Genomic DNA, 23036 nt, shown 5'->3' on the forward strand with positions numbered 1-23036 from the left:
GAAGAAGAAGAAGAAGAAGAAGTATAAACTTGAAGAGTACAAGTACCTCAAAATGCTACTTGAGTACAGTACCGATGTAATTGTAGGCTACTTAGTTACATTCCACCACTGGTGTTGTATAAAAAAGCTCATTAGTATTCTGGCTGAAGCCTTGTGATTGGCTGCTGGGTCGCTCTGACGTCACGCGCAGCTCGGAAGCGAGAACAAAAAAAAAACCCTCTTCAGTGACTGTGTGTCTCTCTCAGCTCTCAGAGGGAGAAGAAAACAACGCGTGTAAAAGTGGTGTCGCTACCGAGAAAACTCATGAAAGAAACCGGCCGACGGATAGTTTCACAGCCGGACGCGTGCGCCTGTTTTTGGTTTTCTACTTTTTTTTGTTCCCCTCCCCGAGACTTAAAAAAACGGGTTCGGCTCGTAACGCGAAGTCTCCGGGATTTCCTCTCTCATCTCGAAGTTCAACAAGATGAACTTCGATCCGGTGGTCGGGAAACCTTCTGTAAGTAAACGCGACAATAACCCCCCCCCCCCTCCTTGAATACTTCCTCGCGTGCGTTCCCACACCTGTGTGTGATTGGCAGTATTTCACAGTAATTGTCTTTTTTTTTAAAGTGCTAATCATGGTCGTTTAACTGCGAGGAGCTTCAGCGGGACACTAACATTATTCAGCTATTAACTCAAAATATACGCGTTGCTTGCAAATGCTCGCTGGGACGCCGAATGGGAAGAGGAGGAGGTCTAATAAATAATACATAAATAAAATAATGACTTCCTCGTGACGTCGAAACCAGATAAACATTGCCTCCTTTGGAAGCTGTGCTGTTAACATGGGACCAGAAATCACGGCCAGGCCTGTGAACTTGGGAGAAGATGAAACAAGCCTGTTCATTGTGCCGCAAGAGCTCTCTCTCACTCTCTCTCTCACTCTCTCTCTTTCACACACGCACACACAACAAGAAGCAACATTGTGTTTATTTGCTGCTGTTGATTTAAGTGTTTATTATTTCCGTGAAGAAGAAGGCTCATCCGGAGCTCACAGGCTCCTGTTTTGTGGTTTGAAGTACATGTGCTTGCATCATTCACACAGTCCCCCCCCCCCCCCCCCCCCCACACACACACACACACACACACACACACACACTCAAAACTTTACAGCCACCATCTGTGTTGGACATCATGTGGTCATATTGTTCAGACAGGCATCGTATGGTGGCTCCTGGTCTGTCACAGCGGATGTATCTGGCACTATTAATAAGCTCTGGCCCCCCCGTGCACTTTTTTGCTCGAGCAAGTTTTTTCAATCAAGTTGTGTGTTGAGTGTCAACTTGGGGGTTTTGTGGGGGGGGTTAAGTAACATGTCTGAAGCTGTGAATCAGTTCGACCCTAGAGAAAAAGGCCAAGAATTCACCGTTGCCAGTTTTGTCAATTTAAAAGCCACAAAGTTCCCTCAACGGTTTTCCAGTCCCAGGTTTATTCCACTCCCGGACCCTCACAGAGACGCCTTTTCATTCCTCTGCTGTTGTGTTTTTTTTTTTTTTTTTTTTCCAAATCTGTGCGGCCCGACACTATAAATACTGTATGCTCGCTGTAAACTGGAGCCGATCCATTCCAGGTTTCTTTTTGGCTGAATGAGATGCGAGTAAAACTGCATGCGAGACACTGTGAAGGTCCCCTGAACTGGTGTGCGATAGGAAACGAGGGAGGGAGGGGGGGAAATAATAATAAAAGGGACTCAGAGTTCCTAAATTAACAGAGCTTCCTCGTGGTTGATGAGGGGGGCAGTCGCTCGGATTGAGCCGTTGAAGTGAACGTAACACCGACGTGACCCCGGGGGCCTTAACGTTGGTCTCCTGTGTCGTCCGATCTGTGTTCCATCACTGGAATCAGATTTACTTCTCCAGGGTGGCAAAGTCAATGTTTATCTCTTCTGTAAACCGCAGGACATTCTGGAGGCCTGGACAGCGAGCCTTGTTGCTAAGGGACTATGGGGAAACTTCACCCTCCCCACTCCCATTCCCAACTCTCTAAATCCCCCCCTTCCCAAACACACACACACACACACACACACACCCCTTCAAATTGCCTGAGTGTACGTGCCTGGCCGTCCAGTAAACTTCCTGTCTAGAATACACAGATATGCTGATATTAGTGGCATCGATTTAACTTTCAGAGAAGTACACCAGATTCCTATCTTTTCGATGGCTCACTGAGGGTCTGGGTGTTGGTTCACACAGAAAATACCCCAGGACAGGACGGACATCTGGGGCGAGCGGTGGACCAAGCTCTGTCACCGGGGGACCGAGCAGCGGTCAACAAAAGTGGCCGGTCTCGAGTGATACTGTAACCATAACAGCTTGTTGCTGCTCTGCATGGCCGCCCGTGTGAACAGAGACGGGGGGTGGGGGCTTAGAGGGGCTACGTGGACTCTGACTGACGCAATGCGGTGCAACCAACTCTCTGTCAGACACCAGGTGTTTGCCCGTCCACAGTTTTTGAAAGCCAGGTATTCATCCTTCACGATGGGAGGCAGCTGGATGCCTCGTTATTGGCTGATCGATTTATTCTGAAGCCGTTGTTCTTACACCCATCGTTCGAGGTGAATCACCAGTTATTAAAAAAACCAATGACTCACTCAGGGAGTGCCCACCTGTGCTCAGGTGGCACTCCCTGAGTGAGTCAGCGGGTACCAACCTGCATACCAACGGAGGCGAGTCAGCGCTAAAACGAGAGCGGTCCAGGGAGGAGATCATTGTGGGAGGAGCCACTGTGTGTCAAACCGATTCACTTGCTTCGGTCTGATGGGTTGTTTTTGTTTTTTTAAGACCCAAATAGCAACTAAATCCATATCTCACACACACACACACACACACACACACACACACACACACACAGTGTATAACTACTTTGAGATGAAATACTCTCATAGCTCTCCCATGTGTACAGAAGTCATCTGACGGGTCAAGTCACATGAGTTTACTACTTCCTTGAGGATATTATATTAGGAATGGACACTGTTTGCCGAAGTGGGGAAAAAGCTTTTCTTAGGCCTCTTTTTCCTCATTTACACGTTATCTGCGTGTACGTATTTGAAAAGCCTTCTATTTACACTATTACACTATACTCTCCCATATGCTACTCGAGCTGAAACAATTCAACAACTCCAGTGGTTTTCATAATTTGATTTATCGTTTCAGTCACTTTTCTTAAACAAAAAGCGGGACCAGCTGCTCCCGTGTGAGGATTTGCTGCCGTTCTTTGTTTTACGTCATTTTGTTAAACTGAATATCTTTGAGGTTTGGGCAGTCGGTTGGAGACAGTAGCTATTTTCAGATGTCACTTTGGGTATTAAGTAGACATGTAAAAAATATCTATGTCTGGTAACAATCAATAATGGACATTATTCATAGTTGCAGCCTGAGTTGGACTTCGTAAAGGATTCTATCCACAAGAGGAAACCATGAAGCAGACGGAAATCTCCATTTGAAATGCTGTTACATGTCACAATAGCTAATAAATGAGTCAACTGATAACAGAAAATAATCATCAACCATTTTCAAAATGAATTCTTGGTTCAGATCATTTCTTAAGCAAAAGTTGTAACCTCTAAATTGAGAGGATTTGCTGCAAATCAGTTTAAAGTTTAAACTGAACATCTTAGAGCTTGTGACTGCAAGCAATTTGATGTGCATTTTAAAACTATTTTTAGACCAGTTGTAGACCCAACCATCGATCCATTACCAGTTTGAATTAAGTGTCAGAAAGTAGTAAAGAATTGCTCTCCGCACTATGAACTATTTAAATTGTTTTATGCCAACCACAAGTCCAAAAACCCCAAACATTCAATTCACTCTTAATAGAAGACAAATAAAACAGCAATAATTCACATTTACATTTTTTTTTTTTTATTGATTTATTTTCTAAACTAGTTGGCAACTAATCTGTTAATTTTGAGTTTGTGAACATAACGTAACACAAAAGCCGAGTGGCTTAAAGCTGCTACATCCTCTCTCCTGGATGAATGGGCAGATTATGACAAAAGTTTAAAGACTTAGAACAAACTCAACCTTTGTGTGGAGTTTAGAATGGACTTCTGTTTACAAAGACATAAATCCAACTTAAATTCCAGCCATTGACGGTCAACTTAGGTCCTTGCTGAGCCGCTACAGCGGCCGCATATTCTACATTTTTGCTGTGATGTGTTTATAAAGACGGCTGTAAACTGGACTCTCTTTCACCCGCTTTTGACACAAAGACGAGCTTTAATGGAGCTAAAGTGATTGTGTCGAGCAAGGTGATGGATTCCTGCACATACTTGGCCCCATTAGTCATCCGCTCTTGCTCCTTTTTTTTCATTTTTAGACCTCCTTGTGTTGTCTCTGAAGAGCTAACGGCCCCGGCGGCGCACCTGATTAACAGGGCGTGTGACGCGCGATGATCGTACTAGTCAACTCTTATGACGCGCAGTGAGCAGCCAGCCCTCAGAAAACCAGCACTGGAGTCCCGCTCGACCTCAAAGACGCAAACAAATTGAAAAAATGTGTCGCGCTGCACCTGCTTACAACCCGTTTTTGAACCCCCACCCCCCACCCCCACCAATCAGCACTCTCTCTCTCTCTTTCAGGCACCAAAACAATATTACATACTACGTTCAACTGTGGTCAACATCAGCGTCAGTCATTTCACTTTGTGGTTGCAGATCGACTGCCAGGAAATTCACGAAGGCCGTCGTCATCGCGGATTTGTTTCCCCCCCCTTTTTTTTCTCTTTTCTCCTTTCTTCTGATTCAAAGGTGAATGTCACCTAACCTGCTTGCGACACACCGTCACACTCTAATCAAGCGAGGCGTACCTCCTGAGGAAACTCAAGAAATTGTGTCGTGGAGAAGCTGCAGCTCACCCCCCCCACACACACACACACACACACACACACCAAAAGTTATAAATATCCAGCCGAGCGGATGTGTTGCGGGTCCAATCGGGTGCCGGGGCTCTGCTCTGAGGCTCATGGAGGGAACAGTTTGGAGCTGAACCCTGCATGAAGCCTCCGTATTGTCTCGAGCTTCCTGTGCTCCCTGAGAGGAGGGGGCCGCCGCTTTTCACACGCTCCCCACACACAGGCCGTATAGTGTGTTCGTGTAGCGTACGCGTGAGCGTGAGCGTGCGTCTTTCTTGTCTTATCTGCTTCAAATTTGACACACGGGAGTGATTCTCTTCATTTCCCCCCGTCGCTCGGCTTGATAATGACGAATGTATCCGAGCTCGGCTGGACTTTTCAGCAGGATTCGGTGTCGGGCTTCTGTCGCTTGTCTCTCGCGCTTCGTCGCGCCTGTCTTCATCGTCTGAGACGGGGTGTCGGTGTAATTCGTCACTCAAGGAGAGTCGTGCATGGTCACCCCAGCCAGGCCTTATCCGTGAGGCAGAGAGCTTTCCCTGTCCTGTCAGCCTGGAGGGATTTGAACTGAACCATAAGCGCAGGAGTTGTCGATTGTTGGTTAAATTAAGTTTATATGTTGGGAACATTAATTTTAAGAAAAAACGCAAAGCAAAACGATGCCAAACTAATATTGGACAATAGTTTTCATTGATACACTAATAGAAGACACACGTAACAGGACAGTGTTTTGGTTGTGTTTTGATATTTTGCTGTTTTTGCTCCCTCCGAATTCAAGTATAAATACTACTAATTCAAGTATAAATACTACTAATTCAAGTATAAATACTACTCATTCAATTAGACAAGACGTGATGGGCAGTGAAAGTTAGTTTCGACAATTTTGCTAATGCATTTTTATCGTTTCTGTCATTTTTTATTTATTTTTTTCAAGCAAAAATTGTGAAAGATGTTTTCCAGCTGTTTGCTTTGATGGAAATCTGACTCTCTTATTATTGAATCGACAAAGAGGCCGGATGATGACCGAGGATTTCATCTGCTGCGGTGTTTACACTGCGACGGTGTCGCCTCCTCTTGTTATGGGATGCGGTGGATGTTTCTCCTTCCTGTGGCTGTGGGAGGCCGTGGTTGTCTCACAAAGACTGAGGAAACATGTCGCCGTCGACTGAGCTGAAGTGAACGTTTCATGCACGGGTTATTTAAGGGGTGTTGCACATTAACATCAGTGGGAAATGTCCTCCAGTCCGTCATGTGCTTGTGTCGTTGGTTGTAATAAAGCAGTAATAGTTAATAATCGGTGTTCGTCAACTTGGTTGATGAACCTCCAGCTGCTGACCATCTATAATCCGATGAACTGATTAAGTTGTTGTCGGATCAACAAATCGGCGTGCAGTTTGGGCTCCACTCAAAAAGTGGATTTCATGGATTGCACGAACTACAAAGGGACGACTTTTTAATTGGTTTGCTATAGACTGCATGACTAATTTGAGGAAATTCATATGTGAAATCATTACAATTCTGTGTATTTCTAGTTTCACATCCTCAGCACTCGAATGTAATATTCTCTGTTCTGGTGTCTTGACGGGCACAATATCGTAACCATCACGAATGTCAAATTGATTTAAAGGCAATAATTGCCTGATGAGAAAAGTGGGAGTATAATGAGGTGCATCATGTTGGTCCTTATTCGTTGGCTGCGGTAGAAATCATTCATCCGATATGAAAGGAAGAACCTCCCCCTTCTTCATTTTTTATTTTTTTAAATAATGGAGCTCCCTGCAATTCCCCTCAGGGACATGGAGTTATCAGGCCCTCTAAAAGGCCCATTGATAACATAAGTCAGCTGAAAGGATGTCCTGTCATTTAGTCACAACCGTGTTCTCAGTGTAGATGGCATGTGTTGCGTTTGTGCCAAGGCAATTTGGAAGAACCCAGGGTGTTCAGAGGAAGTGGAGGGAAGCTACTGTGGTCGGGTAAACAGAGGCTCCCGTCATTATTTTATTGGAGCTTTTCATTAGTTTAACTTGCATCCACACAAGCGTCGTATTAACCAAAATGCATGCGGGCCCGGAAGCTTCACAACGGGACATTGTTTTTAACCCAGTAATCTGCAGCCAAGGCCACTCGTCGGGCCAGAGGATAGAAGTGAAGTGGACTCGAGCCCTTCAGCCGGGTTGGAGGTTTTCCAGGGCTTGTGGGTTTGGAGGGCTTTTCGACGCTGAGGTTATGGTCACTGCAGCCTTCCTTCTCGCTCCGGTTGTGGAGGTAAAAACTGAGCCACATTGTGGCTGCCCCAAAGTGTTTATGTAAACACGGCGTTTGCGCTCACAGTAGTTTTAGCGGCCGTGGACACGCGTTCCTTTTCCTTGTCTGCCAGCAGGCCGTGTTCAAGAAATACCACACAGCGAGGTTGCCCCCAGATTCCTTGAACTCTATTTTCAAAATAAAAGCTGAGGCGGCTCTTGAGCTCTGGGTAATCGTGATATATATATATATATATATTTTTTGCGCTTCGTTTTTAAAAACCAAGCGATTCATCGATGATGAAAGTGATGAAGCTCTGCTTCTCTTCTCTTCAAAAAAAACTAAAAAAATGCAACTGGATCTTCTGTGTTGCGAACCTTCAGCTGTCGAGGGCAGCTGCACCGCTGGGAGTGTTTTGAATCACAGGGCCCGGGACTGAACAAAGACTGGAAGTGATGTCATCTCTATGCCGTCTGCGCATCTTTACTGTCAGATCGGCCGTGGGATTTCTTTAGGGTAAATACACGTCTGCTAATTCAGTGCGACGTCACGTTCGACTTGAGCTTTGCAGACGTGTAGGATTGCCTTTTTAGTGCCTGCTCGTTCCCCAGTTGTCTTTCTCCCCCATCTTTTCTTTCCACCGTGTGCTTGTACGCAGATTTCGCTCTCTTGCCTTTTCACACGGCCTTCTAGTCACACTTTCCCCAAGTCCATGTCTCTGCATCCCCCACCCTGCAGTCCTACACACAGTGCATTCAAGTCTAAAGACTCACCCTGTGTCATGCAAGCTTTAAGCCCCCCCCCCCTTCTCATTTTATCTCCCTCCCCTCCCCTTTCCTTCTCTCTTCTGTCTCCCCCTCCCAGAGAATGTTTGGATAGATCTAAATGGTGTGATTGTGACTGCTCTGCCGGCCGTCTGCCCCTCCACGTCTGCCTCTCAGCGTCTTTGGAAAGTCTGACGTGAGCAGAGAGAGAGGAAGAGAGAGAGAGAGAGAGAGGGAGAGGGAGAGGGAGAGGGAGAGGGGAAAGTTATTTTGAACAACAAGGCATGGCCGCCCTCCAGAGAGCCAAGTCTAGCGTCGGGAGTAATTCGCAGCTCCAGCCTGACCCTCTTTCTCCACCTCTGTTTACCATTCTTTATTCCCCTCATTCTCCCACACTGTCTTTTTTAGAAAAACCTTTTCCCAGCAGAGCATCCCAACCTCAACTTGCTTGTCTACAATATCTCACTTTTGAATCGACCCCCACCTCTCGCAACCTGGCCCCTCTCCACCCCTAACCTGTTCATTTCTCTCCTGGTCTGGTGGAGGTGGAGGTGGAGGTGGAGAGGTCCCAGTAGCACGGGAGGGACAAAAAGAAACCCTCCGAATCGAGGCCTCTCGCTTACCCCAGGAGGTGTCGCATTGCGTTTGGGGGCGCCGGACGGCGGTGTCACATGTCGCGGCATTCAAAAGAGCCTGGGGGGGTTTAAGAATGTGGGTCATTTGAAGTCGAGGCACTAAAGTGTGTTGTTTGCCAGTGAATGGGGGCCTTCTCACATTGACATGGTGAAAAGCGTGTGAATAAACACCAGCGCCTGGGGGCCACGCTAAAGCGATCGGGCCGTATTCTTCTCGGTACCCCACCTACACAAGCCCTGTTATTATCCAGCACATGAATGGGTCTCTGGAAGCACATTTGATACGGGCACCGCGGTGGTGTTCGCTGAGATGCCTCCATCAGACCCTTTTCTGTTCCACCCAGAGCATGAGGCTCTTCCTTTTCAAACCCCTCCGACAAGAAAACCAGATCACGGTGTAATTAAGTTCGGTCGCCTGTTGCGCCGCATGTAGTTAGCGTGTAGCTCTCACACACACACACACACACACACACACACAGGGTTGCTTTGCCTGCTACGGCTCCCACGGCAGATGTTCAGATCAGATGGTTCAAATTAAGCCGTAGATTGCTCACACGAGGTTCCCGATGAAGTTAGACGCTCCTCTTTACTGTCCCTTTTTCGCGTAATGAGTGGGCGAGTCCGTTTGCTGTGTGTGTGTGTGTGTGTGGACGCAAAACTAATGCAAAGCTTTTTTTTTTTTGTGTGTGTCTTTTCTCCCCCTTTCTCTCTCTTCCCACAGCCCCCGACCTTGACGATCCAGGTGTTTGTGGCGGCGCTCCTCGTCGGGCTGGTGTGTCACGCGGCCGAACCTCCAGCGTCTCAGTGGGCCGGCGACGAATACAAAAACCTCACCCTTCGGCGACACAGAACGTGTGTCGAGAATGAGCAGTACCTGCACCAGGGGTTCTGCTGCCACAACTGCAAGGCTGGTAAGGGGAACCGCGTTGAGGAGAATATACGCCCTGAAACTCCCTCCGATCGACAAATGGCGGCGTCTCTGAGCGCAAGCGAAAGCAAAGATTTAAAACCGCAGGAGGCAAACTGCTCCAAGTCGTAGGAAAAAGAGAAATATATTTATATATATTTTTTCCTTTTAGCCCAGAACACATCTAGCCAAGCCACAGTCGCTGCATGTATTTTCTCGCTGATTTTTAATTATTTCGTTTGCCATTCTGAACTCTAAGAAGCAATGGTAATTGGTCAAATCTTGTTCCCATTCACTTGGTAGACTAAAGTTGTATTCCTAAAACACATGGCCCAACATCGAGTGATGTGGGCACAAAGTGCCAAATAATTGATACCTTAAGGTGACTTTTATTGTGTTGTTTGTGTCAATATGAGCTTTTATGTGACCAGACAGACTTACGAACCGACCGCAAGACCAATCCTCCGTTTACGGAGTACCCAGAGTTCACCTCGGCTAAAAAAATAAAAAACAGTCCCAAACATCTGCATATTGTCAAATCAAACGCCACTTTCTCTACTTAGCTGCCATCCCGTTGGGTTGCAGTTTGGTACGTCCTGTCACGGCGTCCTCTTTCAACAGGAAACTCCATCACGTTAAAGAAGCCGGCTGCCTGCACTTTATGAATATTCATCATGCGGGTTGTTGTTGTTGTTTGCAGGGACCTTTGTGCAGAAGGGATGTGAAAGAGACCAGGAACAGGGCACCTGTCTCCCCTGCGAGTATGGACAGACCTACACGGAGCACTCCAACGGGATGAACCGCTGTTTGCCGTGCACGCACTGCCGCTCAGGTAACCAGAGCCTCGGCATCCCTGCGTCAGGTTCATGCTTTGTCTTTCAAAGTCAGTTTTGTTTGTTGCTTTTAGCTTATTAATTAAAATTACATTCACTAAGATTTGGGTAAACAACTTAACAACTGCTTTTTTTCCGCCAGTCAGACCATGCTGCTTTTTTTTAAATCTCCCATTTAACCGTATTAACATGCAACATTAATCACAGTTTTGATAGTTTTCCTTGATTTATCGAGTCCTTGTATGATCTATGAAGTTAATAGTACCAACAAACTTCCTAAAGAAAGCCTGAAACGACTACATTTGGAAGCATTTATGTATAAAAATAAATGACTCAAGGGCAAAGCTGCTATTAAAATTAGTGACCTTTCTGTTGAAGTCAATTAATACATTAAATCAAGTATTGTCCATCCATGTGACAGATAAATGGGTGCAATGTAAACATGTGTTTTTCTTTAAATAACTACAGGTAGTACAAGAAATTATCTTTTGTCAAATATTTAGAAAAACACTGAAAATGAGTCTCAGGTTAAAAAAAAGAAATAAAAGATTTTAAGTAACACTTAACGGTCTTTCCCTTTCATCTCCAAAGTGGAGTCTCCTGAAATCCAGTGTGCCAAAGATGTATTGTTTGGGGAAAGTTAATACCTTTTTGTCTGAGCCCCCCCCCCCCCCCCCCCCCATTTCAGATCCACAATGTGATCTTGTGATGTTCCACAGAGTAGCAGGGCGTGTCTCTGTTGTTTTGTTTGCTGGGCCTGAATGTGAGCACGTTGCCCGTCTCTGGAGAGTTGCTTGTGTGTGTCTACCTGGCTGAACTGGGTGTGGCTGTGTCTCATTGTGTCCCACACTGGGCGTCTTTGTGTCCCATGAAAGGGCTGGAGCTGCAGAAAAGAGACTAGTGTTACACGGGACGCGCTTTGTGCTCATTCATCGCGCTTTTTGAGATGGAGCTTCGTGTGTTTTTTTGCTCCAGTTTGAACTTTTATTTACGACCGCGTAATAATTAATAGGGACACGGCAAAGGAAATGGGAATTACACAAAAGTGGCCCTCGCTATGAAACCACTTTCACTTAAAGTTAACCCGCGCTGCTATTTTAGGAACTATCTTCTTTTGTCAAGGCTGCAGCTGATTGAATTAATCATTTATGATGCTCGTTGGAACTTTGCGTTCTTCAAGTTTAAGCTTTGCATGTCGTCTCCATATAATTTAATGTTGAGTATTGGGTTTGTTTACATTCATACGCGGTATGATTTAGATTAGGTTAACGTCATAAACTACTTCGAGTAGACCGCAAATACACAGAAAATAAATTTTTCAGATTGGGCGGAACCAGGACCGGGCAATAGGGTTAAAAATAATATTATTATTTTTCACAATATGTCCGAATAAATAAAAATGCCTCCAGAATAAAATAATCTGGAGATTAAACATGTTATTGTGCATGCCCTGTGGCGTGTCACAATGGGAACAAACGCCATGTTTACTATGAACGACGTGGCAGAACATTTCAATCTCTTCTTATTTTGGAAATGGGATTTTCTTTTATAAAATCTATTCATCACCCACACTTTGACTTTGTGCCCCACCCTCAAAACAGACTTGTACGAAAGCTCCTGCCAATTTCAAAGAATAACATAAGAGACAAAGTCCTGCACATGAAATGGCTGAACACACAATAACCAAAACCCCAATCCTGGCTTTATGGATTTAACTAAATGGCAAACAAATGTGACAACGTGTGCAGTCAGAGAGCCAAGCGGAGTCCGCTTTGTTCCACTGTTTAACTCTTTGTAGAAAGTTTACAATCGGGCCTTTTTTTTTTCTCTTTTCTTTTTTTAAATCAAAAAGGATGCAAGAAACCTCCCGATACTCCAACCATCCGAGATTTTTTTAACATGTTTTTTACGTGACCTCTTTTTTTTTTTTTACAGTCCGTCTTCCGAAAAGAACAAAACAACCTCCCAAAAGGAAATTGTTTCGTATTGGAAAGTTGCCATTTAAATGTTGATATATTGTATAACATTTACATTCTAACAATCGACTCCATTGTCCCAGTAGCGTGGCCGGGGAACCAGTTAAGGACTTGCAGTGGTAAACTCAGCCGCGGTCTTTGTGTGACTGTTTACATGCAGCGAGTGTCGATGTGATGCGGCTCACACAACCGACAAGAGATCTGTACCAATGCACAGTAGGAGATGCTCATGTCAATAGAAATAACTCTGAGATGTACCTTTTTAGGAGGCCTGGCCGAATAGCTAGGGTTTTAAGTCGATATAAAAGTAGATATCAAACTCCTCCAGCTGCTCTCAGATCCTCAGGCAGAGGGGCCACGCGAGCTAAAAGGTTTTCTTCCTGCACTCTGGAAGCGACTCACAGACTCGTGTCGGAGGACCTGAGGCGGCGCTCACCGGTTCAGACACAGCTGCAGTGTGTTCTCTCCTTCTGGTGCCGGTTCAGCCCACTTCTGCATCTCCCACAGGAAGGAGGAGAGCTTTCGTGTCTTTGGGTCACCGAGGGAGAGAAATGTTTCTCACTTTGATACTTTAAAAAAAAAAACAGACAGATTTGGCGACCAGTTTCTCTCTCTCTGGTCTTTCAGAACCTACGACTAAAATATTTTTAATTTTCATCCCGGTTGAGCTGAGAAACGGTTTGTGACATCCACACATCGATATCTAAAATACAAAAAGGAAAAAAGGATTTAAAATTGATCCTGTGTCACGCATAGTAACGACATCGAGGCCACACCTGCTCTCTACTCTGTGTTTATGCTCCTGCGATCCAAGGAGCTGCTGCGAGCCATCAGGCCGTTCCATATATAGTCCTGCATAGCATAGCTTAAGTCACAGCTGTGCTACCCGCAGGCCCGTTCTACCCGGCAACATTTCGGTCGCTGTGATCATCACAATGACGGCCGCATGAAGGATTTAAGGTGGACTGAGAGAAGACAAACTCCAGAGTCTTTACTTCAAGTCTTTCAGCTTGCTGGGATCTTTTATTCTCCATTTTAATACTTCACACGGAGAGAGACGGTCACCCGGTGGAATACACACATTTTTCTCGGCTCATAAACGGAGCACTGCTGACGATTTCCCTCATGAAGTGATGACTAATTGTGGACTTTGTATCCCGGGAAACGTTGTAATTGTCACGTGTGGAAAAGTTGACTAAACAGACGTCTCGTGACGCGGGAATCGGATCATAAATTAGCTCTGGAAATGAATATCTTCACTCTTGTTTAATATCTCTTTCTTTCTTTTATTTTACGTCATAATTTGTTTTACGATAAATGAGCCGACTTGTCTGAATGCAATTTTAGGAACGTTGGTGTGGAAGAAGATAACATGACATTAAGTGTGCTCGCATTATGCGACCGAGCCAAGTCGACGCTGTTCTTTGATCCTTAATTGGCGAGTGTGCACATCGTGTTTGTGTGAAAGGTCATCCCGCGGAGGTGGACCGCTGGTTTGTTGTTCATTTTGATCTTATCTCAAAGGCCGGGGCTACGGTCTATTCATGTCTCAATTTAATAAATGAGCCATGCCAGATTTTCCATCCTCATTATCCTGTTAAAACGAGCCAAATTCTATCTAAGAGGGAGGAATACTTGGAAACACAATTATCTCAACTCCTATCTTTAAAAAAAGAAGAAAAAACATTACTTTATAATTGGTAAAGGCCAACGAATTACCCGAGAAGTCCTTCTTGTACTCTCTCGTTTAATGGATGCCACAAGTTTATTACGAGTCCACGAATACAACTCTGTCTGCACACACTTCTCAAAGTTATCTTCAAGACTGTCTGTCTCTGTATCATTGGCTAAAACATCACTGGATGTTTCTACAATCATATATTGTTTCATGTCTGTGTATTTGATGTGGGAGCGTGCTGATAAATGTGTCTGTTTATCTCTGTATAGAGTTCATCTATTTAACCGTGGCTGGATTTGAAGTCATTATTTTGACAATGCATCCCAAACAAACTGACGTCTGCCACACATTCATCTCTCCGCAGACGAGATTCAAACTGCGTCCTGCACCACGACGACAGACACCAGTTGCCAGTGCCGCCCGGGTACCTTCTGCGTCCCGGATCAGGCCTGCGAAGTCTGCAAACGCTGTGCCAAGTAAGTGTCATCGACTTCCTTTCTGAAATAGCTTTTTTTCAGTTTTCTACGTATCATCCAATTTGAATGTCATTTCGGGACGAAGGTTTAATTCTCAAGCGTCCGCCGCATTGTCGGTGGCTCCATCTCAAAGGGCTTTCTAATTGGGTTTATCTTCGACTAATTCCAGTTCGGTCCCAGTCTGGCAGAAGTTGAAGGGGTGAACGCACTGTGCTGTGTTCCAGACAGTTTTAATCAGACACGCTGAGAAAATGGACCTTGGGTCTTTTACTGCAAAGTACTAGACCAGGGCCTCTGACCCTTTGACCCTGAATTGAGGCCCTCAAAAGGTTTCTAGTGGCTGGGTAAAGTTCTTTGGTCTTGAGGACCAGCTTGAAGCTCCAAGGGTTATCCAATTATTATTTTAGTTTTTCTATTAATGCGAACACGTTTTTTTTTGTTCCACGAAATGACAGGTGCAAATCAGGGGAGGAGGAGGTGAAGAAGTGCACCCCGTTTTCGAACACGGAGTGTCGCAAACGGGATCTGTCGCCGACGGAAACCACCTCGGCGCTCCCCACGCCGACCCCGATTTCCCCGGCAGACATCGGTAAACCCCCCAACTGTTTCACGCGAAGCCTCCGGCCTCACGTTGCGGGTTACCTCCCACCTAATTCACCCGATTTTTCTTTTTCCAGTTTCACCCGTCTGCATTTCCCTGACCGTCGCCGCCATCGCCATCGGCGCTGGACTGGCTTTGTGGTGGTTCGTCATCAAGCGGCGCTCGTGCGAAATACCATGTGAGTTGACATGGAGTGCACCGTTGCATTGCCGTTTTGCTTATTAAAGTATGTATTCCTAATGCCGTTTGTCTGCTGTTGGAACAGGTCCAAAGAGCCGTTGTGATTCCAGTGAAATTGTGAAGATTCCTATCGTAAGTTACCGTAATATTAGTTATTGCCGCGTCCGGAATCTGTGGTACAACGTGTCACCGTCCTCCTTTCTTCTGGCCAGGACGAGAGTGGAGACACGGCAGAGGAGAGGCAGAATAATCAGAACGCGGGTCTGGAGGGCGAGGAGTCCCGCCCGGAGTCGCGGCCCCTGCTGCAGGAGACCGGCATGACCAAGGCCTCCCCTCCCCTCGAAGATGAGGACCGGGGTCTAGGAGACAGCTTGCCCAACACCACCAGTTCTTCTCAGACCAGCCTGTCAGCCCTGCCCACCGCATCCTCCTCCGATAACCCCCCAAACACCCCACAGCAGAGCCCCGCTGCCATCCGGCTGCCACCCGCAGACATGGTGCGTGAAAAACTGTAGAAGCACGTTTTTAAATCATCGGTGTTTCATTTACAAGTTGTAACCACCTGTGCCACCACCGCTTACATTTGTATTCTATGTTGCAGGATGATCCTCTGCAGCACCGCTTGGTGCCTCTCCAAGGTAAGATTTCAGATCCCCCCCCCCGACTAAACATTTCTCACTGCCACTTGATTTGAGCAGGCAGCTGCACGCAAACAAACGGGATTCTCATCAAGATCTCACATTATCTGCTTGATGGATTAATGATCTCATGATAGTCAGGCACTATCCGAACCTTTCACGCTAAATTAACGAGGACATGGCTTAACCGATTTTATTTGAATCGTGGATCAAAAATGTTCACGTGTGCATCCCCGGAAGGAAAATGGGTGAAATGACATAAGATAAAACGCTTCACTTTGCTTCCATAGAGCTTCTGCGTGTTTCTGCAGCTTTTGTGCCATTTTGTGCCTTTTCAATCAACATTTTCTCTCTCTCTCTCTCTCTCTCTCTTTTAAAGGGTCAGAAAGATCCCTGAAGAAGAGCTTCGATCTGTTCGACGAGTACCTGGACGTGCGGATCCACAACAAGTTCTTCAGGATGATCGGGGTCAGCGACAACCACATTCGGATCGCGGAGAACGGCGCCCCTGGCGACAAAGTGTACGAACTGCTGAAGAACTGGATGCAGCGGCAGGGGCTAAAAGCAGACATCAACAACTTGTTGGAGGCCCTGTTGAGCATGGACCAGCGGCGCTCGGCCGAGAGCATCGCCTCCGCCGCCCTGCAGAGAGGCTACTACAAGCACGAAGACGCACCCTGACGGCTGAAGTGACGGGGGGGGGGGGGGGGGCAGCGAAATGAAGTAAACGCAAAGTACTTAATGCAAAGAAAAATGAAAAGCGCACGGACACACCGTCTGTGGACATTGTGTCTCACGAACAGGCTTACCTCTTTTGTGGCCCACCAGCCATGTACTCAAAAAGCCAGTAGTTTTTAAAAAGAAAAAAAAACCACCAAAAAAGTGTGGTGGGGGAAAAGGTCGAGCCGTATTTATCAGAGCTCTGAAGATGTTGACTACTCGCCGAAATGCGGAGGCGTTATACCGAAAAACGACGTTGTCGCCACCAACGGTGAAAATGTCTCTTTTTAAAAACAAAAAAATTACAAAAAACAAAAAAGAGAGCAGATTAACGTGAAGTTGTCCGCTTCCACAGGCAGATATGGCTGCATTGTTTTATGCTCTAATGGAGCAACATGCGTCCAAATACTGAAAACTTCTCTGGGCGTTTGAGTGTGTGTGTGTGTGTGTGTGTGTGTGTGTGTGAGTGTGTCACGCATCTGGTCCTCAGATCACAATACACTACCTGGAGACAAGGATATACACTGGTTTGTAGGAGTGGCATTAGCTATGTCACTAGTACTGTGCCTCTTCGATGCACTGACCTCTGGCACATGTAGGATTTCAAACTTAAATCATGCTATTTCTGTTTTCTTTTGTTATAGATTTCGGTTTCTCTGAAACCAGTTTGAACATTTCCCTGACTGCTGGTCAGAAAACATGGCCGGTCAAATTACAGCTTTACCTAGCGCTGCCATTTGACCACCTAAACTTATTTAGCGACCCTGATGACATGATGCTCGTAGAGCGTAATGAATTTATTTTGAAGGATCAAAGTCAAAACGCTCCCAGTCTGTTATCTGCTCGCTGTGGCTCCACATGCGACAATGTCGAAGGAATTTCACAAGCCGTTCATCGTCAAATGTTTCCATAATTACATCACATGACATCACATGTCATTTAGCTGACGCTTTTATCCAAAGCGACTCACATGTCTCTTCGTGTAACTCGGGAGAACTCTCAAAAGGTCATTTTATTTATCCACATATTTATTATTAATGAATAATAATTCACTTTTTGATTTATTTATAACGTTTTCAAAAACAAACAACCCCTTCTTCCGGGAAAAACGAAGCGCAGTGCACCGTCTTCGGGGCCAAAACGACACACGTCCAGCTTTTTCAAAGGGTGCCTTCGACGTTAAACTCCGCCCCCGCTCGCTGCACCGGGCTGAGTGGAGCCCTCCGGTCCACGTGGTGCGTTTGGTTGGACTCGGACAAGATGAAGGACACTTTCTTTTCTCTTTTTGGGGGATTAAAAAAAAGAAAAAGAAGAAGCTAAAATGCATTTCCCTCAGTCTGTCACGTCTACAATAGGAAGGTCCAGAGAGCACTGAAGCCTCAGTGTGTGTGTGTGTGTGTGTGTGTGTGTGTGCACGTGTGTGCGCGCGCGTGTGTGTGTGTGTCAACAAACCAACACGACAGTGAGGTGCCACGTTATTAACGGCAGCACCAGTCGAGGTCGTGACATTTTTAAACTAGATTTTTTTTTTTTTTTTTGCCCATTTTTTTTCTGCAGCATGTATAAAGGAAAGAGTTACAGAGATATATATTATTGCTGAAGAGCGACGCTACAGTGCTGGCACTGCCATCTGTTGACAGACAATGAAAATACAGCCGGCATCAATTTCTAGGGATCCCAAACACCCCCTCTCTCCCCGAACATTCTCCCTTTTTAACTCCTTTTTTTTCAACAGTTCTCAGCTCTAAGTCTTGTTTCTTTTGAAGATTCCTCTCGGCCTTTGAAGTAGCAGCATGCATGTTTTGTTCACTCTGTGGCACGTCACGTGTATGTCTTTTTTCTAAAATAATTTCCCTGTTTTTACTTTTTGCGGATCTTATTGCCAAATCCTAAGCTGTTCAACTAACGTCCTCTCGTGTAAAAAATTAAAAACGTTCTGTCCAGCGTTGCCGTTAAGCCATTTCTCCCCTTAGTTATTGTTTGCTTGTCATGGATTTCAGATATAAATTATGCAATTAAGCTGTTTTTATGTCAATTTCAAATAAATGTTTTGTACAGATGAGCGTCTTTGAATTGATGTTTTCATGTTGGGTTGCATTGGAAAAATTATTATCGCCTACCGGGGTTGTTCAAATCCAACATTAATATGGTATCAAGCATAGCTCTGGCATATAACTTCTCTTGTTAAATATACATATCTCATGAGCCAGAATTCAGTATTCTCTCGGGTCAGAAGGGTCATTATCTGTTCCATAAATACTATATTAACTTGTGGAGAAGCCGAGAAGTGTCCAATAATCATAAATATCTGCTTGTGAACCACTTTTATTAAAGCGGCCACATTCTTCTCATAGCAGAAAAGTAGAAAATCATAAACATGTCCAGCTGCCCGGGCAGGAAGTGTGTGTCTTCCTTGACATTCCAGCATGGCCGACTCATCTCTCCAATCAGAAATATTGTATTTCATTTACTGGCCAGCATGAGACATCGGCATCGTCAGTGCTTGAATATGAACATATTTCTTTGTTGGGCCTCTTCAATAGTTCTTGCAGGGTTGAGGTATATATATATATATTTAATCATCTTCAGCGCCTGATGATTTGAAGTGACTGGATTTATCCCCTGAAGAAAGATGTTGGATGTAACTGTTCCCGCGTGGCTCCTTTTGTTTCTCACCCTGAAGACATTGTTCTCCTCCGCTTGCGTCTCTTGTAATAAAGGTACAAATTATTCCTCACCCTTCTCCATCAACTCCATCAAAAATAATAGAAATGATGGCGCTCGTCGTGATCGAGGAGGTTGTCGTTCTGGTCTCTGATGTCCTCCTCCTCCCGCTCTCCTGTGTGCTCAAGTGCATCTGTGGAAGACATCTTGGATCTGGTTCCTGCAGCTCTCTCCGCCCGGCCTCAGTGCGATGAGTCGAGCGTCTGCAGAGCGACGGATCGTCGTCACGCGCCGTCTGTGGAGGAGACGGCGCTAATTTACGTCATCTTACGGTGCATTCAAATGAGGATTTTAACTAATAATGTCATATGTACTGTGGCACTTTTATTTGTTTTGCTCTCTTGGATCATTTATTGGGTAGCAAAAAAAAAGAAGTTATTTCCAATAATCTGCCTACTATCCCTCAGTGCATTACATCGTCTTCTCGGACCTTGCAGCGTTATCAGTTTGAATTCCCTTCAGATTCATCTTCGCATTGTATTTCGCACGTTTCTGTGAAATGAAAACCCAATTTCCTTCTGTTTTTCATATATCACGTTATCTACCTTGAAGCAAAAGCTCGACATTTTGGGAAATGCATTAGTAAAGTGTTATTGGTGGCGTTATGTGGCAAACAGACCTCAGGAAGTCACTGTGTCTGGCCGAGACGTTTTTTTCATAGAGATTAAACAATTAAGATATGAAATGGTAATTTGATAAATGTGTCCCCCGCGTCAGCCCGTTCTGGTGTCTCTGTGCTCGGCAGCCTGTCTGCTTTGCGCGGTCCCCCTTGATGGAAGACTTCCGTACTTGATGTTGTCTCTTTCATCTCCGTGTTTACTGTCGTCGTCTCTGTTTTTGCCGTTTCCCTCTCCGTCATCTCGAGTGAGGGCGGTGAAGGTATGACTGATTCGTCTAAAGTGACATTTTCCTCTTGTTTAGTATGATTTATGCCCATATTTTCACGAGGGAAATTATTATTCCCCCGTGTGCGCTGTTCTCCCTTCTGTTCCTTTGACCCCGATCCTCAGTAGACGCAGACGCTCTCCTCTCTGCTGGTTTTATATCCATTCTAACAGGCTTTTCTTTCGCGCTCTCGGGTTCAATAATAAAGCTCTCCTTTATAACTGTGGTCATGGGTCAAGCTGCGACTCGGTGGGTGTTTTTACTCTTTCCCACCCACTGTCTGTGTTCAGACGCGACGATGGGCCCGTTTGCGTCTCCCTGTCTGCGTCTGGAAGGAATAACATGATTAAGACTTCTTCTCTCGCCTCAGTGGGCACTTGTTTTGTATCAACATCGTTATGATCTGTCTTATGTGCAAAGTATGCCTAGAGGAGGTATGCTAATCTCCTCTGGCTCGCGTTAGTGTTTGTTTGCGATCGTTCCGGTTGCCTTTCTCCCGGTTGGCGTCGCGACTCGGCTCTTTGTGCGATTTTTCTCCACTTTATTATCACTCCGAGTAGCCTTTAACTTGGACTGCGGCCTATGAATGGACCCTGTCTTCTCTCTGGATGCCAGCAAGACTCGCATCGTAACATCAAATCCATCATCATCATCATCATCATCATCATCATCATCATCATCATCATCAGACACACTCGATGCAGCTTTTAAAGGGCTCCTGAGTTCTTATCGGCAACAAGTTCAAGTTCAGATGTTCATTTTTCTTCATCGTTCGGGGCTGAATTTCTCTGCATCTCGAACTGCGATGGAGTATTTGAGGTTCTGCCAGAATGCCGAGTAGCAGCTCGGCAAACGTCCTGTTGACGGACTGCAGCTTTTCCGGCGTCCTTCACGTGAACTTTAATGTCTCTGGACCGCCGCGCGCTCTCCTTTTCGCCTCCTTTTCGCCTCCTTTTGTGCTGGCGACCAATTGCTCTTTGGACATTTTCTCGACGTTCATTGCCGATCTCATTTCACCCGCTTTAAAACAGCAGGTCGTCATCACCGCTGTAGCGGCGCGGTATCTCTCCGTCAGCACTTTCTGCGTTTGAAAAATGGCGTCGGGTGTACGGCTCTTGGATTTCTCCAGTAAGGGAGGCCTGGAAATTGTGGCCCGAGGCGGCCGCGTGATGATGCAGCGTCCATGAATCAGGGCGACCTTTTGTTATGTCCGCGGCAATGTGGCCGGTTTCACTTTAATGACATGCAGCGCTGGTGGAGAGTCTGACCTCAGCAGAAATACTAGAACCCCTTTCCCCTCTCCGTGGAGGAGAGAAACAACCTGAGGGGAAAGAGGAGGAAGAAAGAGTTTGGTTATAAAACTGCCTCCCAGTCAAATGCATGAGCCGTGAGATTAAAAAAAAACTGCCATTTACAGTACACTACTTCATTCATGAGAACATTTTTTTCACGCCTGCAGCCTGGCTCTAGGGATGATAATGTCATTCAGTCTTATCCATCAATTACTTCGGTGCAGACTGATGGATTGTAGCAACTGCTTGATGAGCTTTTTATCTGGCGCCATCATCAGGTCAAAAATATTTGAGCTCCTCCAATACTCTTGGTTTATGACCAAATATCTGCAAAAGTAATGACATTCCCATCAGCCTCAGCTGCCATTTATGGTTAATGCTTATTAGCAAATGTTAAAATGCTACGCTGAACTATCGGGAGGAGGGGGGGGGGGGGGGGTTTAAAATGGTGAACATTAAACCTGCGAGCCCATTGTTATTGTGAGCGTGTCATGGCATGGCGGTGGACTGGTTTCTCGAGTGACATTTTTAAACTTTTAATGGCTCTTTTTTTTTTTAGTGCTTTGGTGAAGTCTCTCTCTCCGTGTGCAACTTTCCACTTTAATGGCGTGCGGTTCCCCTTTGGCACACCGCTCAACTGCACACACTGTCGGCCATGCGGCACTCATTGATATCTGGGTTTAATGGCAGGGGAATCTCAGAGGGACTCTATTCACATTTCTGCAACTGTTGCAGTTGCTCTTTCAGTCGCTTTAATCCTTTATGTCGAACCATGAGATTTATGATCTGCTTTTTATTCTTAGTATATTCCTCTTTCTAAGGTCTCCCAAGTTCTCCAAGGTCCTTTCTGCCCTAAAAAAACTCGCAGAAAGGGAGTTTCACAGTGTCTCCTCGCTCTCCGATAAATATTCTGAACAGGTGCGAGAACGCTGCATGTCAGATATTCCTTTTGTGGCGCCACGCTACGCCTGGATGTTATTGTTTGTGCGATTATCAGCTTGTTGATTTTTAAGGTGGTGTAATTTTGAGGACGCTTGACAATCCCACCTGCCATGCTGATAATTCATGCGCACGTCTATGAGCAGCAGAGAAAATGGTAAAAAAAATAAATAATGCACTCAGATAAGTAATGCAGTCGTTGTAATCATAATTCGGTACATCAGCAGGGTATCAAAAGGCCCTTTTGTTGATCAAGTTCGGAAATAAAGAAGCATTATAGCTGTTTCTTTTTCTTCTTTTTCGAGACATAACAATACTGAAATAAGCATACCAGAGTTGGGATATGATTCCTATCACAATGGGCCGTGTGTGTCCAGTAAAAGGGAGAGGTCCTCAGTCCGTGCTGCACAGCAACACACACACACACACACACTTTCTCCGGATACACGTGCATTGATGCTCATTATGGGTCTGAAGTATCTCCAGTCCTCGAGGAGTCCGTTTTCTGCATAAACTCCGACGATAGTGGTCCAAGGCCCGGTCCCCGTCTCCAGGGGGACTCGGGTCAGAGACCAGCAGGGACACGAGCAGCAGCCACGGACTCGTAGTGCTGAGAATGAGCGCCGGGGAGGCGGCATGAAGCCGACAGTGACGCTG

At 45.6% G+C, this 23036-nt stretch overlaps 1 protein-coding gene across 1 annotated transcript; it reads left to right on the forward strand.

The window, feature by feature from the left end:
* The first annotated feature begins 223 nt into the window (after positions 1-223).
* On the forward strand, positions 224-18599 carry tnfrsfa (tumor necrosis factor receptor superfamily, member a). Its single transcript, XM_034547333.1, has 10 exons — positions 224-496; positions 9252-9441; positions 10138-10269; positions 14289-14400; positions 14856-14989; positions 15078-15179; positions 15267-15313; positions 15394-15678; positions 15783-15819; positions 16199-18599. Exons 1-10 carry the CDS (start codon positions 464-466, stop codon positions 16498-16500), a joined length of 1374 nt encoding a protein of 457 aa, XP_034403224.1. The 5' UTR covers positions 224-463; the 3' UTR covers positions 16501-18599.
* Positions 18600-23036: the final 4437 nt, after the last annotated feature.

Source organism: Cyclopterus lumpus, chromosome 12 (assembly GCF_009769545.1).
Source record: "Cyclopterus lumpus isolate fCycLum1 chromosome 12, fCycLum1.pri, whole genome shotgun sequence".
NCBI lineage: Eukaryota > Metazoa > Chordata > Actinopteri > Perciformes > Cyclopteridae > Cyclopterus > Cyclopterus lumpus.